At 44.4% G+C, this 15,696-nt stretch overlaps 1 protein-coding gene across 1 annotated transcript in view; it reads right to left on the bottom strand.

The window, feature by feature from the left end:
* Positions 1-15,424, bottom strand: part of LOC146811738 (syntaxin-1B) — a 350,949-nt gene extending 335,525 nt beyond the window's left edge. The window contains exon 1 of the mRNA XM_085618730.1: positions 15,029-15,424. Coding sequence (XP_085474856.1) covers positions 15,029-15,058 — 30 coding nt within the window. The 5' untranslated portion in view covers positions 15,059-15,424. The remainder of the gene's footprint in view (positions 1-15,028) is intronic.
* Between the last annotated feature and the right edge of the window lie 272 nt (positions 15,425-15,696).

Genomic DNA, 15,696 nt, shown 5'->3' with positions numbered 1-15,696 from the left:
AAATCGCATCGTAGTAATGACGCAGCCAACAGTTAAATGAAGTAAGAAAAATTCTAGACATACTGGTGCATTAGAAGGGCTATCATCAATACTGGAATTACTTCCTACGTTTGTCTCTACAACCCCAGGAAATGCAAAAACATTAAAAGGAGGTAGCATAATGTCTGATATAGATCTAAGTGACAACACAGCAGTCGACATAGCAGATGAAATACCTAAAGCCACAATAAGTGCAGAAATAGACAGCATTGTCCCCACTGTTGACCCAAGTAATCAGCTGATAACCCCGGAAGTTGAGCCCATTCAGGCCCTGCCAATGGACTTTACATTGCCTGACATTGATTTGAGTCATCTCCCTTATACAGCAGGGAGCAAACCAATGAAAGACACCTTAGAACTATTTAATATACACCAAGTAATGTATCAGAGATTGAAGGGAATTCATCCCGTTCTCCAAACTTTCCTCTATTAACATCTTTTCAATCCATACTTGAACATGCAATTTTCACTGAGTCCGTACAGGCATCACAGAGGATACTCCAATCTATACTATCATTGCTGGAAGAAGCTACAGCTAGTTCGGATCACACACTGGAAATCCAAACTGCTTGTTTACAACTCTAATCAGTCAAAAGGGCTCGCTCTTTGCTGGAAGGGAAGATATTGAAGCAGGGGTTCAAACCAGCAAAGATGGTGTCGCTTTAAAAGTGCTATCCATACAGAATACTAATAAAAAGTCAAGTGCAATACAAACAGGCATAAAAATGCTAAAAGGGAGGAAAAGAATGGGGAAGGAACAGAAATAGTCTTCTCCATATGTTGGCTATTTAAAGAACCAACGCTAGATCAGGAGACAAGTAAGCTGTACTTCCCTGCTATCCGTTATTTAAATGCTCTAATAGTGTAGGCTTCTCGGGAAATCCCCTGGTGCCTGCTTCACCTCCTACAACACAAGAACCTGATTCTAAGAAAGCTAATAGTAGTCAGGTTAAAGCAAAGTCTGTGAGGAAAGAGAAAAGAGCAACTTGTAGAATCTCCAAGAGGAAGTCTCGAAGAATAAAGTTTGCTTTAACTGATGCCCACGCTAGCGCCGAGGTAAACGGAGCACGCAGCAGTATAGCCAACATGGTCAACTATCACGATGCGCAAGCATCGAACCAGCCTCTCCTTCTTCCTCTAAAAAATGTACAACTGTAACTAAACCTACTGGCCCAAACTTTGTAAACATGACGTACCAGTCGGAAAATAGGTCCCCCCACATGCAGTTGTGACCGCAAGCTCTAACCATGGGTTACCCTCGGCAGAGCCAACATTAAATCTGTGAAAAAACACAGCACCAAATGCACCACTCAATTTTTATAATACAAATGAGTCCAAGTCCTCAAAATAGTACGTATTCCAAATGGTTCTTCTTTATTATTCAATTTGAAATGTGCATTTTTGACAACAGCAAAAACAGCCGACGCGTTTCGTCCAACTTTGGACTTCTTCAGGGCTGCAACAAATTTATATACAAAAAACAAAAATGAATGACAAACATAAAGACAAAAACACAAGCAGCAAATACAATACACTTAAAAATATTTAAAAAAGCACTTTGGGCACAAACAAATTGTTATCGACCTGTGACAGGCTCATGTGAGCACATCATATTGTGGCTAAAAGGCTTCAGAAATGAACACAACATAACAATAAAATACTATATACATTGAAATGTCAAATCCGTGTATTAGTAGGATATCAGGGCACTCCTCTCTATATGTCACATGTTAGGATGCCCCTTGAATTATCACAAGGAAAGCGGAGGAATGGAGAACGAGAGAGGGAAACAAGAAAGAAAAAAGGAATCTTCACCCAAGGTAAGAGGTGCGGAGTAAGTGAAATAAGTGACGTCTGAAAAGGGGATTTTAAAGAAACCCGTAAGAACAGAAAAAAATGAAATAAAGTGATAACGGACAATTGGAAGAAAACCAACTAGTGATATCAATTAATCCCAAAAAGTAAGATTTAGAAGACAAAAGTGACTACAACCAAATAAAACGCTCAATCTGTACCCACCTAAGATAGTGGGTTGAATAAAGAGCACATATAGTTCTGATTAGCTCAATTTTGCGAGTCTACCACGATCCAAACGGATATAGTATATCCTTGGTATGAGATCACCGTCCCTAAAAGGGAAAACAGGTCACATCAGAGGCACTATAGAGAAACAAGAACGTTCTCCAAAGCTATTGTTATATAGTAGTCAAAGTATAATCCTACTTACTGTTTATGTAAATGTGACTATTAGATATAGTCACTTTGCACATCGCTGCCGTCTACTGGAAGCGATCTTCACTTTGGCCACTCCAAGATGGCGGCGCACCTCGGATATAGTTTGGTGGAGACCGACTTTTCTTTATACGACCACGCATGTATTTTACAAATTCTAAGATGGTTATTTTTCTCTGATCCCATCCCGGCTCATACATGGGTTCGGATGGCTTACAGTGGTTACGCATAGAACGGCAACGCAGGTTTGTAATAATACAAATTACGGAGATATTGAATGATAACATACCGCTTACAACGCAACTTGACTCTAGGTTTCATTAATTACTGTGTTGCTCATAGGTGGTCCTATGTTAATCTGGGACATTACATCAGGTGTAGTATAAGGTGTTTTTTCATACTTTTGATTATAAACATAGCGTCACGTGACGATACGGGCAACGGGTTTACAGGCTTCTTTCACCATTCCAACATGGCGACCGGCCAATCGATGTTTCTTCCATTCGGGAGACGCCTGACCTGTAGTTGGTTTTCCCGCACATGGGAATCGCTCTCAGGTGTAGCCTGATACCTGATACTATTTAAACAAGTACATTCTTCACTATTGGATATCGCTGTTACCGGACGGGGCGGACGCCTCCCTTTGATTTTGCTTTGAATACTGAATCGGGTAAGAAGCTGTCCTATATGCCTTTACGTAGGGTTTTGGTGCTTGATGTTAACAGCGCGTTATGTACAATCATAGAGGATACGATTTATTTGCTTAAAAGGCTGCTACCTCCTAGAGACTCCCCGCTTGTTAATGTGAGATTTACAGGGTTTTTTGGTACCTTTAAACTTGATGTGCGCAGGAAAGGCTCAACTCATCCCTTATATGAACATTTGGGTTTTAATTACACGCTTTTTTACTCTCGTTCTCGGTCCTGTTTCCTAAGGATTTTGGATAGCTTCCCTTTACTGTTTACTGTTCTCACTTTAACAGCAAACGCCCATCCTTCTTAAGAATTATGCCTCATATATTTCCCTTCCTTCTTTCACAGGTATTCCACGATAGGACAAATTCGCTCTTATCACTTGAGGAAATTACGTTCAAACCCTATATCCCATTATGGTTTGTAACTGATGGCAGAGGATCATCGTTCTTGCACACTCTACTTTTAATTAATGCTATTCATTTCTATGTTTAAACAGTAGGATTATACTTTGACTACTATATAAGAATAGCTTTGGAGAACGTTCTTGTTTCTCTATAGTGCCTCTGATGTGACCTGTTTTCCCTTTTAGGGACGGTGATCTCATACCAAGGATATACTATATCCGTTTGGATCGTGGTAGACTCGCAAAATTGAGCTAATCAGAACTATATGTGCTCTTTATTCAACCCACTATCTTAGGTGGGTACAGATTGAGCGTTTTATTTGGTTGTAGTCACTTTTGTCTTCTAAATCTTACTTTTTGGGATTAATTGATATCACTAGTTGGTTTTCTTCCAATTGTCCGTTATCACTTTATTTCATTTTTTTCTGTTCTTACGGGTTTCTTTAAAATCCCCTTCTCGGACGTCGCTTATTTCGCTTACTCCGCACCTCTTACCTTGGGTGAAGATTCCTTTTTTCTTTCTTGTTTCCCTCTATGGTTCTCCATTCCTCCGCTTTCCTTGTGATAATTCAAGGGGCATCCTAACATGTGACATATAGAGAGGAGTGCCCTGATATCCTACTAATACACGGATTTGACATTTCAATGTATATAGTATTTTATTGTTATGTTGTGTTCATTTCTGAAGCCTTTTAGCCACAATATGATGTGCTCACATGAGCCTGTCACAGGTCGATAACAATTTGTTTGTGCCCAAAGTGCTTTTTTTAATATTTTTAAGTGTATTGTATTTGCTGCTTGTGTTTTTGTCTTTATGTTTGTCATTCATTTTTGTTTTTTGTATATAAATTTGTTGCAGCCCTGAAGAAGTCCAAAGTTGGACGAAACTCGTCGGCTGTTTTTGCTGTTGTCAAAAATGCACATTTCAAATTGAATAATAAAGAAGAACCATTTGGAATACGTACTATTTTGAGGACTTGGACTCATTTGTATTATAAAAATTGAGTGGTGCATTTGGTGCTGTGTTTTTTCATATGTAGATTCCAAGGATTGGAATAGCATTGTGCTGGCGGGTGCTAACCAATAGTGCACACTCCTGGTGAATAAATAATTTCTTTCACCATATTATTATGTTGAGTTACTCTTAAATCCGGTGCTGTCTCATTGGGATTCCGCTAGCCCTGTGGTTTCCAACATTAAATCTGTATCGAGCTCTCGAAGATATCGGACCATTTGGCAAATGGGAAGGTCCTCTAAACAGACAAGGAATATTAGGGCTACTTCAAATCTTCCTGCAGCTTCACTCCCTCTCTTCTTCTGAAATAAAGCTGGTATCCTTTCCCAATAACCATGACTTTTCCACAGCTCACGTAGAATTCTGGTCTACTGTGATTCCCTTAATAGTGCTCCAAGAAAGTCAAAGACTTCAGAAAAATGGCTTTGATATGATGGGAATACATTATAGGTCTCCTGCCTTGCCGTCTTCATCCCAGCCAAAGCAAACATCTTACGGGGAAGTGAAACATCTGATCATGCTTTCTAACCAACACGGCCATTGGCATGACAATGGATCTGCGGATACTCTTACAGTGCATATCGATAGAGGAGGCAGACAGATATGGAACCAAACTTAGCGCAAAGTGGTTAATACAGAAACTGATGTCTCTTGGTCTTGGCTCTCAAGAAGCCTGAATGAAAACAAGTTAAACTGTAACCCCAAACTTCCTTTTTAGCAAACATTTGGCGATCAGCTCCTGGGACCTGGCTGACTTGAAGCATACAAGTTGCATAGCTTGATGAGCTTCTGCCCAGCAATCATATGTCCTCAAGAGACTCGGTTCTTTGCTAAATTCGATTGGAACAGCTACTTTGTTAATGCTGTTCCTGCAACAAGGATTAAGAAAGGCCACACTAAGGATGGCCTCTCCATCCACCTTACAATTGAGATGCAGTGGGACTTTCAAATAATACAACTTCTGAGTAACAATATACAATTCATTAAAATAAAACCACCAAAAGAAAGTTCTTACTCAGCTGATACTTTATTTCTATTCAACATCCATGTTCCGCCGAGCCCCAAACACAATACACAGATGAATGAGTTACTTGATCTAGTAGAGACCACACTAGAATCAGGCGGAAACTCCCAAATGATAATAGTGGGTGACTTCAATGCAAAACTCTCAAATACAGAGATAAAAGCTTTTAAAAACATGGAATTGGCAGCAGCTTGGTCATTTCCTGATTCAGTCTTTCCACTAAAGATGAAGGCTGATGAACGCAGAAGAATGCTACTGGAATCTTTAGCATAGAATAAAAGGCTTGATATTAAATGGGAGAACAGCTGGGGATGTACCGACTGCCTTCACCAGAAAAGGGGTCACTGGCTCCTCTGTTATTGATTACATCATAACCAGTTATGACCTATAGCAGAAATATTGGCTCCCTAAAAGTTTGTTCCAGGTAGTGGCCATGCCATTTTGTATTTCGAAAAACAAGTACAACTCAAATCATCTTGGCCCCTAACAGATGTAAATGGGGATGTTTTCATAGCCTGTAAGCAAGGATGAATCATTTGGAACACCATTAACTTAGCCAAGATGAAAACAGCAGTGTCTCCTCGATCTCACAAATCTCTAGAAGAGATCTGGGGCCCTTACCTCCTCATTCTCTTTAATTCCATCGCGGGAGGTATGGAGATCCCCTGTACTTGGCTGGGGGCGGAGATAGTACCTATTTTTAAAAAGGGCTCTCCTCTTCTCCCAGCCAACTACAGGCCGATCAGCCTCATAGACGTTCCCCAAAAACTATTCTCTCGCCTCCTCCTGGACCACCTCTTAGATTGGATGGAGGAAAATGAAATCCTTAGCCCCCTCCAGGCTGGCTTCAGGAAAAACACGTCCACCATGGATCAGATTTTCCACCTCGTTCTCCTCTACTGGAAAACTGTGAGGATCTAGGGGGGAGGCTGTACATGGTGTTCGTGGACCTGAGGTCAGCCTTTGACCTGGTCCCTCGCAAGAAATTATGGGAGGTCCTAAAGGAGCTGGGTGTTCCTACCCATCAATTACACGCCATAATTAGGCTTCATGACAACAACTTTGCTCAGGTTAGGTGTGGGAGGGATGGAGCGCTGTCATCTAGGTTTCCAGTCCTTAGAGGGGTAAGACAGGGTTGCGTTTTGGCGCCAACCCTGTTTTGCCTCTATGTTAACAGTGTCATATCTCATCTTGACAATGTTGGGGACAATGACGCTCCCTCTTTGGCGGGCAGGAGGGTGCCGGCCATCATGTTTGCGGACGATACCCTCCTGCTCTCAAAATCCCCGATGGGGATTCAACGGATTCTAGATGGATTTGGTCTTTTCTGTAGACAATATGGTCTAGAGATCAATACAGAGAAGACCAAGTTCATGATATTTAACCCCTCACCCAAAACCAGACCTAACCCATCACTGAGTTCAGTAAGACTGGAGAGGGTAAAAACTTTCCAGTACTTGGGGGTAACCCTACATGAGAACCTATCTTGGGAACCCCAAATAGCAAGATGTCGGCTTAAGTTGTCCCAATTGTCTGGGGCGAATTCTGAAGGTTGTAAACACTTCTACTTTTAAACCTATCAGTCCAGCAGTAGAAGTGTACAAAACCCAAGCTAAAGCGGCTGCATCTTATGGTGGTGAGCTATGGGGGTATGAAGCAGGGGCAGAACTTGTCACTGTAGAAAACAATTTCCTCAGACGTCTCCTGGCCCTTCCTCATGGCACACCCCTGCTCCCCTTAAGATTGGATATGGGTCTTCCCTCTATAGGAGAGGATTTGGAACTAATGCCATTAAGATTTTGGCACAGGCTCTGGTCCACTGGCGAGCTTGTACACTATAGGCAAGAGCTCATCCATGTAATGAACTTGAACCAGCGTGATAGAATCCCGTGGTTGGCCTTTATAAAGAAAGAACTGTATCGGTTGAGACTCCATGAGCTATGGAAGCTTCCTGAACAAGGCTGCCAAAGGGTCCCTCGAAAAAGACTTGTGGAGATATACAAGGAGAAAAGTCTAGCTTCTCTGGTCTCTGCATCCAACAATGGTATTCTAACTGATTGATTCCTGGATTCCAAAAACTCCTATCATTTTGAAGGTTTTATGGACATTATTTTCCCCATTTTAGCAAGAAAATTGTTCATTCAATGGAGGTTAGGCACTTTGCCTATTAAAACTTTTACCTGCAAATGGACAAAGAGGGATGATAAAATCTGTCCAGGGTGTAGTAATCATGATGAGGAGGAAATCCATGTACTGTTCTTCTGCCCAGCTTACAACAGACCAAGGAAATATTGGCTAGCGCCACTATGCAGAAACCTGGGTATAAGGAGCCACTTGTACTCGTACAGAATATTGAAAACAAGTACCCTCCCACATATAGTTTTTGCAGTTGCCAAATTCATAATGGCCATGTGGCAGATAAGGAGAAAATTACTAAAAGACTGAATATTGATGATATGAACTATAATTCCCTCCCGTGATTAGAACCCCCATGCAAATGGATTTTTACGATTTTTATGGAATGGTCTTAATACAAGTGGATGTTTTTATGTTGAATTTCATTATTTTATTGTATCTTTATGGCCTAATAGGCCGAAATAAAGAAAAAGAAAGAAAGAAAGAAAGAAAGAAAGAAAGAAAGAAAGAAAGAAAGAAAGAAAGAAAGAAAGAAAGAAAGAAAGAAAGAAAGAAGAAAAGAATCCCATTTTGACCTACAAAGAGATAATCACAGATGCTCTCCATGAGATCCAAAGGAGGGGTATAACTTGTAAGGATCCGGTACATCCAAAAAAGGGGCTAAAGGAATCTTGGGAATTGAATAAGCTCTTCTGTCAACAATTCATTACCCCCTCTACCACCAGAGGTAAAGAAATGAATGTTCTGCAACAGAAAAAAAGGAACATTCGCTTGGAAAATAGTACAAATACCATGGATAAGAACCAGTTAGATGTGCAGCAAACAGCCCAACAAAAAATTGCAAAACCCTTTGGCAGCTCATATCTAAGTTTATGGGCAATACAAAAAAAAATCAGCTACAATCCCAATTCCGCAGAATAAATGGATCAAATACTTCTCTAAACTGTGTGCGACCATCTCTTTCCCGCAGACCTATGATGTTTTCTCAAGCCTATTTCTGATCCTGATGTACACATAATATCTCCTATGGCAAAGCAGATAGAGACATATATAAGGAGAGCAAGATCCTCTGCAGCGATGGGGCCCGACAAAACCCCCATAAAAGTACTGCAGGGTAACCCAGGGGGTAGGAGTAGGCTCCTCACTCTCCTGTCTTCACACTGTTATGAAACAGGACTAATACCAAGCTCTTGGACAGGATGTGTAGTAGTCCTGTTGCTTAAAAAAAGTTCCCGCATAACTCCATGCAATTATCTTCAAGTTGCATTTCTTGATGCAACAGGCAAGATTTATGCATCGGGTGTTCTGGACCATCTCAGGGATTGGTACAAAAGGGGGTGGTGATGGACGGAGCATCAGAACCAATCAAACACTCACACCCAGTCAACAGATCTGGGTTTGATCCATCACCGTTCTTTAGCCCACTCTGCCACCCCAGTTCAGACATGGTCCATCACCACCCCCTTTTGTACCGCTTTGTTCGCCATAAGTTGGCAGGGTATGCTCAGACGTGAGTCCTTTGCTCACTTTGCCACTGGATTCAAGCAAGCCTGGCTGAAGACGGCTGAAATGCCAGAAACCGGTCCTAGGATGCTTGTTTCCGGTCCAGGGAAGGCATGGCTTGGCAGTTCGGGCTGGACTGTTTCCATGAGGCACAGGGTCAGACTGATTTGCATATGGCCATGTCTGAACTGGGGTGGCAGAGTGGGCTAAAGAACGGTGATGGATCAAACCCAGATCTGTTGACTGGGTGTGAGTGTTTGATTGGTTCTGATGCTCCGTCCATCACCACCCCCTTTTGTACCGCTTTCATCTCAGGGATTGGGCGTACTTTAAGGGCGTGATACCACTAGTCCAAGTGGGCTTTAGACCCAAAAATTCTGTGAACGATAATATTGCAATTGGGCAACACATTATTGATAAGTATGTGGTGGTTAAATCGCAAGTTGTTTACTGTGTGTGTGTGTCTGCTTTTCTACTGCTTTTGATAGGGTTGATAGACCCGACCTTTGGAGGAAACTAGGTAGACTGGGGATCCCAAATGACTTATTGAGCCTTATTGCTGCACTTCAAACATCCACCTGGTGGTGAGCTCTAATGGTAGGAGACAGGGGATTGTCTCCTAAAATTTTGACTCAAAATGGCCTGAAGCAGAATGGTCTGTTTTCCTTATCTCCTAGGGGTAATTTCCCCCCTAAAATTCCACTTCAAAATATTCACAAATTAATGTACACTGATGATGTGGTAATTTTTTTTACCTCACTCCCATCGGCCTCCAGCGTATTTTGGATGTGCTTTTTGAATATGCTGAGGCAATTGTTTTTTTTAATAAATATCACTAAAACCAAGTTGGTACTTTTCAGAGGGAAGAGGAGGCACCACCCCTTTGAATAGAAGTTGGCTGTAGTCCAGTGGAAGTGGTCACAACATATACATATTTAGGAAGGGTATGTTCCCAGACCTTAGAAAGCACCTCACACTTTCCTCATCTAGGGCTTAGGGCATTAGCTAACTTGGGCACATTAAAAAACATGTTATTGTTCTTCAGGTAGGAGAGATTTCAAGTGTCTCCTAGACATTTATCATGTGAAGATACCGCCTATCTTTACCTATGCCACTGAATATACCCCAATAAGTTGATAGCACATTTTAAGCTTATTCGAAGGGAGGCTTCTTCAGAAGATAGCATCCCTGAGTCAAGCAATCCCCGTTCAGGCATTGCGTTTAGTGTCTTCCCTCCTCAGTGCCTATATTAGATCCTTGACTAATGTGATCAGATGGGCTTATAACCTTCTTCATGCACCCGAAGGCACCTTGAGAGCCCTCCTAAAGAACGAAACCTTCAAGGAAGAAGAAGGAGTCTACACTTTTGATATTAATCTTGAGACCACACTTGAGAACTTCCAATGTTCCATTGCTCATTTGCAATCATGACACCAGCACAACTAAAGTTGTCCTTGAAAAATACGAGCGCCAGACTAAGTTACTCACGGCACATTGCACACTGCTCCCAGTTGAAAATTTGCAAACCCTACTCTGACAGCCTCTCTTTTAAATTGAAACAAGGATATTTGGAGTTTACATTGGATCACAGCACCAGGTGATGCATAATTATGTTAAGGCTGGGCATTTTACCATTAAACAACTTTACAAAGTACTGGGCGGACAAAAGGGACAAGTCTGGAATATGTGAATTATATAAGGGTGGGATTCAAGACACCAAGCATGTACTATTTGTTTGTCCCTGCAAGCCAGTAATAGAAGTGCGGAAGCGTTTTTTTAAAACCTTTATGTCACAATTATAGTGCACTTAAACCCGTGAGACGCCTTAGGAGCTCCCTAAATATATTTTTTAATTTACATGACCTGTGCACTTTATGTAGCTCTCCTAGTTTTAAAAAATGCATGACTTTACGAGACACGAGGCTACACAACTATGCCCATCTGTACTCTTCATGACCCGCACTTTATGGCCATCTAGTTAACATCATTAGCATCATTATTTTAGGTAACTTTCCTTTCATGTAACCATTTTTTTAAAGAGTGTGACCACAGCACATGCCATTCCATAATTTTCCCTGAAGCTGAGAGCGGATTTGTAGACTTTAGTGCGTTGGAGTGGGGAAACTCATATTTGAGTAGGCTTAGCAGTCAACATCCATGAAGCGCTATTCAAACATGCCTGGCATAAGCACAGGGAGTGAGCACTGGTACTTCGAAAGCAGAGTAGGCTGATTTGAATGAGTGACCGAGCGAAGGAGCAAGTGAGAATAGTTATATTGCGCACTCTGTAAAATAAGCTGTTGAATAAAAAAGTTCGCCTCATGTCCAATCTTATAGAATCAACAATCGCCAACAGTATCCGGAATGTCTCTTCTATGACATCTGCTTGGCTTGTAAAACCTATTGTGACATCCTTCACCTGATGGCCTCTCATGTACAATAACTAGGCATGTGGACAGAGGTAACACGATGGTCCTAATACATTATCCATATTTATGTTTTGTTGACTTATGAATCCGCAATGCATAGAATTGGAAATTGGGCCATTTGATGTCCCACGTAGAACATATACACCAATTAAACAACCAGACTTTTGGCCTTATTTAGAGTTTTGCAGCAATCAGTTAATTTACCTGCGCCTAAAATAAATAACTAACTAAAGAGCGCTAGAGTACTTTATGTGAGCACCATAATATATTACAAAAGGTCAGAGTTTATTGAGTTAGTTACTTATTTATGTTAGGCACAGGTATATTCACTGATCTGCCCAGAACCATAGGATGTTGAGCTGACCCCGTACTCCACCCTGGTTTCCTATTTCCAATCCAGCAGCTCTGCCACTGGGCCATGTCCCCTCTCTGCAGTGTGTCACCCGCCTATTACTGGCTCTTATCCCATAGCCCAGGAATCAGTAGTAGATTTTCTCACACCGAAGGTCAATAACTATCTGAGATCATTGAACAAGTACAGTCAGTGTTGAATTTGTAAAATAATGTAAGTGTTAGGAATCTGCCGTGTGTGCTGCTGAAAGGGGGAGCTGTTGAATACTAATGCTGGCCAGTCATGATCCCACATCCGGTCTCGTTCCCCCACCACACTACACTTCCTGTTTCTTTATCTCACTCTTACGGGTTCTTTTTCAACTGGGCTTTCTCCATGTGTCACTGTTTTCTGATAAGCGCTTTGTCCTCCTTTCTCCATTGTTTGCTTTCATTTCACTGGCCCAAACACATGAGTGCCCGTCCCCAAAACATGAGTGCCGGCGCCGCCCACCTGTAACCACCGGCACAAACTAACCACACACAGAACACAGCATGAGGGGGCCCTCACACACCTGGCTGTACCCTGAATCCGCGGCAGGCCCCATCCCCTCACTGCACTCACACCCCTCCACCCCCGGAGCACCAGTGTACTGCTGAGTGAGTCCACCTGGAGCAGCCACCTTGCCCCAGACGACAGAGAGGAGAGGTAGTTACTTTCAGGCGAGTGTAAGGCTTCTCCCCGATAAACCCAACCTAAACACCTCTCTGTTTTTTGAGTTTCTACAACATTCAAACCCAGTACTCATTCAAAACTGTAGGGCTCTCTGCCCCGGGCTGGGTGGCACTTGGAGTCATCATGGGCGTGTGGGGGTCAGAAGAGGAGCCACCTTGTAAGACCCGGCCTCGTGCAGCCACCCGCCCCTCCCACTTCCGTGCAGTGCAGCACTCATAAAACACGGTGTGCCATTTTCTTCGCCTTCTGCAGTGATGGAGAGCCGCGTGCTCCCGCGCACACCTGAGACGCCTGCAGATGCGCCGCGTGACAGTCACCTGTGTGGGCTTTAATGAGCCTGAGATCTCACCCCCCACACTTCATCCCCCGCTGGCATCAAAGAGATTCCGGCGCACGCCCCCGTCAGAGAAAGGAGGCATCTCTGGGTGGGCTTGGTGGTGGGGATGCGGCACATCTGCAGTCAGTGCAGCAAACAGGGGGGTGGGGGCTGTGAGGAGGGCGTGACACGGACAGAGGGCGGAGGGGGCACCGTGGCAGCCGTGCATAATTAACAAACTGGAACTCCTTCCTCCTCGCTCCCTCCTCCCACCTCCACTTCGCATCTGATGCCCTGGTTCCAGTTCTAGACAAGAAACGCCCTCCCACCCCGGAGCCCCCAACCGCAGGCATCCCTGCCCCTTTACAACCAGAGAGGATGACACACGCACGCTCACGTCCACATAAAGAAGAGAGGGGGTGTGCAGAGCAAGGGACGTGGAGGAGGGGGGTCGGTCTCTATCGATTCAACTAGCCATGCTCTGTCACCCCTTTTCCTACATGCTGGATATTCGAGGAAATGTGCACGTTGAAACTGACAGCAGGTTGTTACCATGTAAAAAGAGGCAGGTTATTTACATGTTGAACGTGACAGAGCAGAATTAGTTATATTTTGAAAGTGACGGGAAGGATTCGCATGTTGATTGTGGCAAGTGATTACATGTTGAAATTGACAGGGGATATTGACATGTTCAGTTTGGTTTGATTTACACGTTCTAAGAAACAGAAGGCGTACTTCTGTGTTAAAAAGTGACAGACGTCGTTTACGTGTCGTAATTCACACAATGCATATTCACATGATGAAACAAACAGATTGCTTACATCTTGAGGCAAGTAGGAAATATATGCATATTTAAAGTGACAGGGCTGTTGCTAGCATGTCTTACCCGAAAGGTGATATGGCTAAAATAAACTGCAATGTATGGATAGTACTTAATGGCTGGAAGTATTAATGGCTAAAAATGAGGAGTTTCATACATGTATTGGAATAGAAAAGCTACATGTTGTAACTGAAAGATATGTATTGCATGCTGAAAAGAGTTGTATACATGTTGAAACCGACACGATATTATTTAGATGTTAATACGAAAATAAACGATTTACGTGTTCCAACAGACTGGTGATATTTCCACAAGTTGATGCTGACAAGTTAAAGTTGACAGGTGATATTTACATGTTGAAATTGAAAGGAGGCCTTTACATGTTGAAACTGGCATGTGATAATCAAATGACCCAACTGCCAGAAGCGATGGCGGCACAGTGACACTCGAGGGAGACGCTGCATGCTTCCTCCCCGCCGCCCTCCAAATACAAAGTGCTCCTGCCTCCCCACCCAATGCCACCCCGATATAATAGCACGTGACCCCGGCACACCCCCTCCATGTGTGCGATATCCAGCCATCCTTCCGTGATGTGTCTTGGGAGGTGAATGCTCCCCCTCGCCCCCTCGGTATCCGTCGTTCATACCTCCACCCTCGCTCCCACCCCTCCACTCGACTCTTTAATATTTAATACAGAAAGATCTGCAGCAGCGCGCGGAGGAGGAGGACGGGTGCAGGCCTGAAGAGCACTGGGCGTGAAAACCCGTGCCTTCCAGGGGTGGGGTGGGGGCTGGCGACGACTCGCGCCGGTGGAACCCAGCCACCCTTCCCGCCCCCTCGCGCACACCTGCGCTCTTCCTCCCAATGGCAGCACATGGGAAATAAATGGCTTCTTCACACTCCGCCTGCACACCTGCCCGCACGAGGGACATCTGCAGAACGCACCAGCAGGCACAGACCCCACCTCGTTCTCCACACCTGATGTGTGCGTGCGCGGCCCGCGTGCACCACCCTCCACCAGCAATCTTCTATATGTGCGCGCGCCTATATGCGGCTATACATATACATCGATGACATAAGCAGCGTGTGATGCGCCCTGCCTTCCCTGTAGGAGCTTCCGTTTCTAGCTCGGATGCACAGTGAAAGCCACAGAGTGAGAGACGCGGCAGAGGACAGCGCTCTGTCCCCTGACCTCAAGGCTGCTGGTGCTGCACACATTCCTCCCTCCTCCCAGAGTCCCATTCATCCTCACAGACTCAGCATCCCTCCTCCTCCCCCCTCACCCCCACCCTCCCCTCCTCCTCCCTCCCTGGAGTAGCTGGGGGTTATAGAAAAGAAAATCTGCCTTACGCTCCTCAGTTCTTGAGTGCGGTCCTTCATGGCTGCCGGTCCTCCTGGACCGAGGGGTGGAGGGGCTGGGGGGCTCTGTCCGCTCCGGTCTCTGGGCCCCCCCTCGCGATGATCTTCCCTCTCTCTCAGAGAAAATGCCCTTCTTCCCCGGGATGGACGCGGCCGGTCCCCTCCTTGGGCCTTTTTGTGATATTTCCCTGGTGTGAATGTGTGTGTTTTAATTCAATAGGTTGTTGCCCCTCCACCCTTTTTTCCGTAGAGCGTGGCGGCAGGGGGTAGGGGGGTCTGTCTTTACGGGGTGTAGGCGGGGAGGGGGGAGGGGAGGGATTGCCGGGGGGGCTGGAAAGCTCCACAGGGCGATGCTCCAAGGATGGAGACTGGTGCTGATGCAGCAGAGAAAGGGATGCAGGAGTAGGAGAGGGAGAGGGAGGCGGGGCAGGGGTGAGGACGGAGTGGGAGAAGGGAGGGAGAAGGAAGGGAGGGGCTGGGGAAGAGAGCAGACCGAGGAATGCCGGGAGATGTAGTGCTGAGAAACGAAGATGCGGTGACAGGTTCCTGAGACTTTTCTTATTGATGACGACGACGTCTTAATGAAGCAAACGGAAAACCCGGAGATTGATTCGCGAAGACTGAAAAGCAGGAAGACTTATTTTACAATGAACCAGGCC

The sequence above is a fragment of the Triturus cristatus genome, chromosome 7, assembly GCF_964204655.1.
Source record: "Triturus cristatus chromosome 7, aTriCri1.1, whole genome shotgun sequence".
In the NCBI taxonomy this organism is placed as follows: Eukaryota; Metazoa; Chordata; class Amphibia; order Caudata; family Salamandridae; genus Triturus; species Triturus cristatus.
The sequence above is the reverse complement of the archived record's forward strand: the minus strand, read 5'-3'. Positions and strand labels throughout refer to the sequence as shown.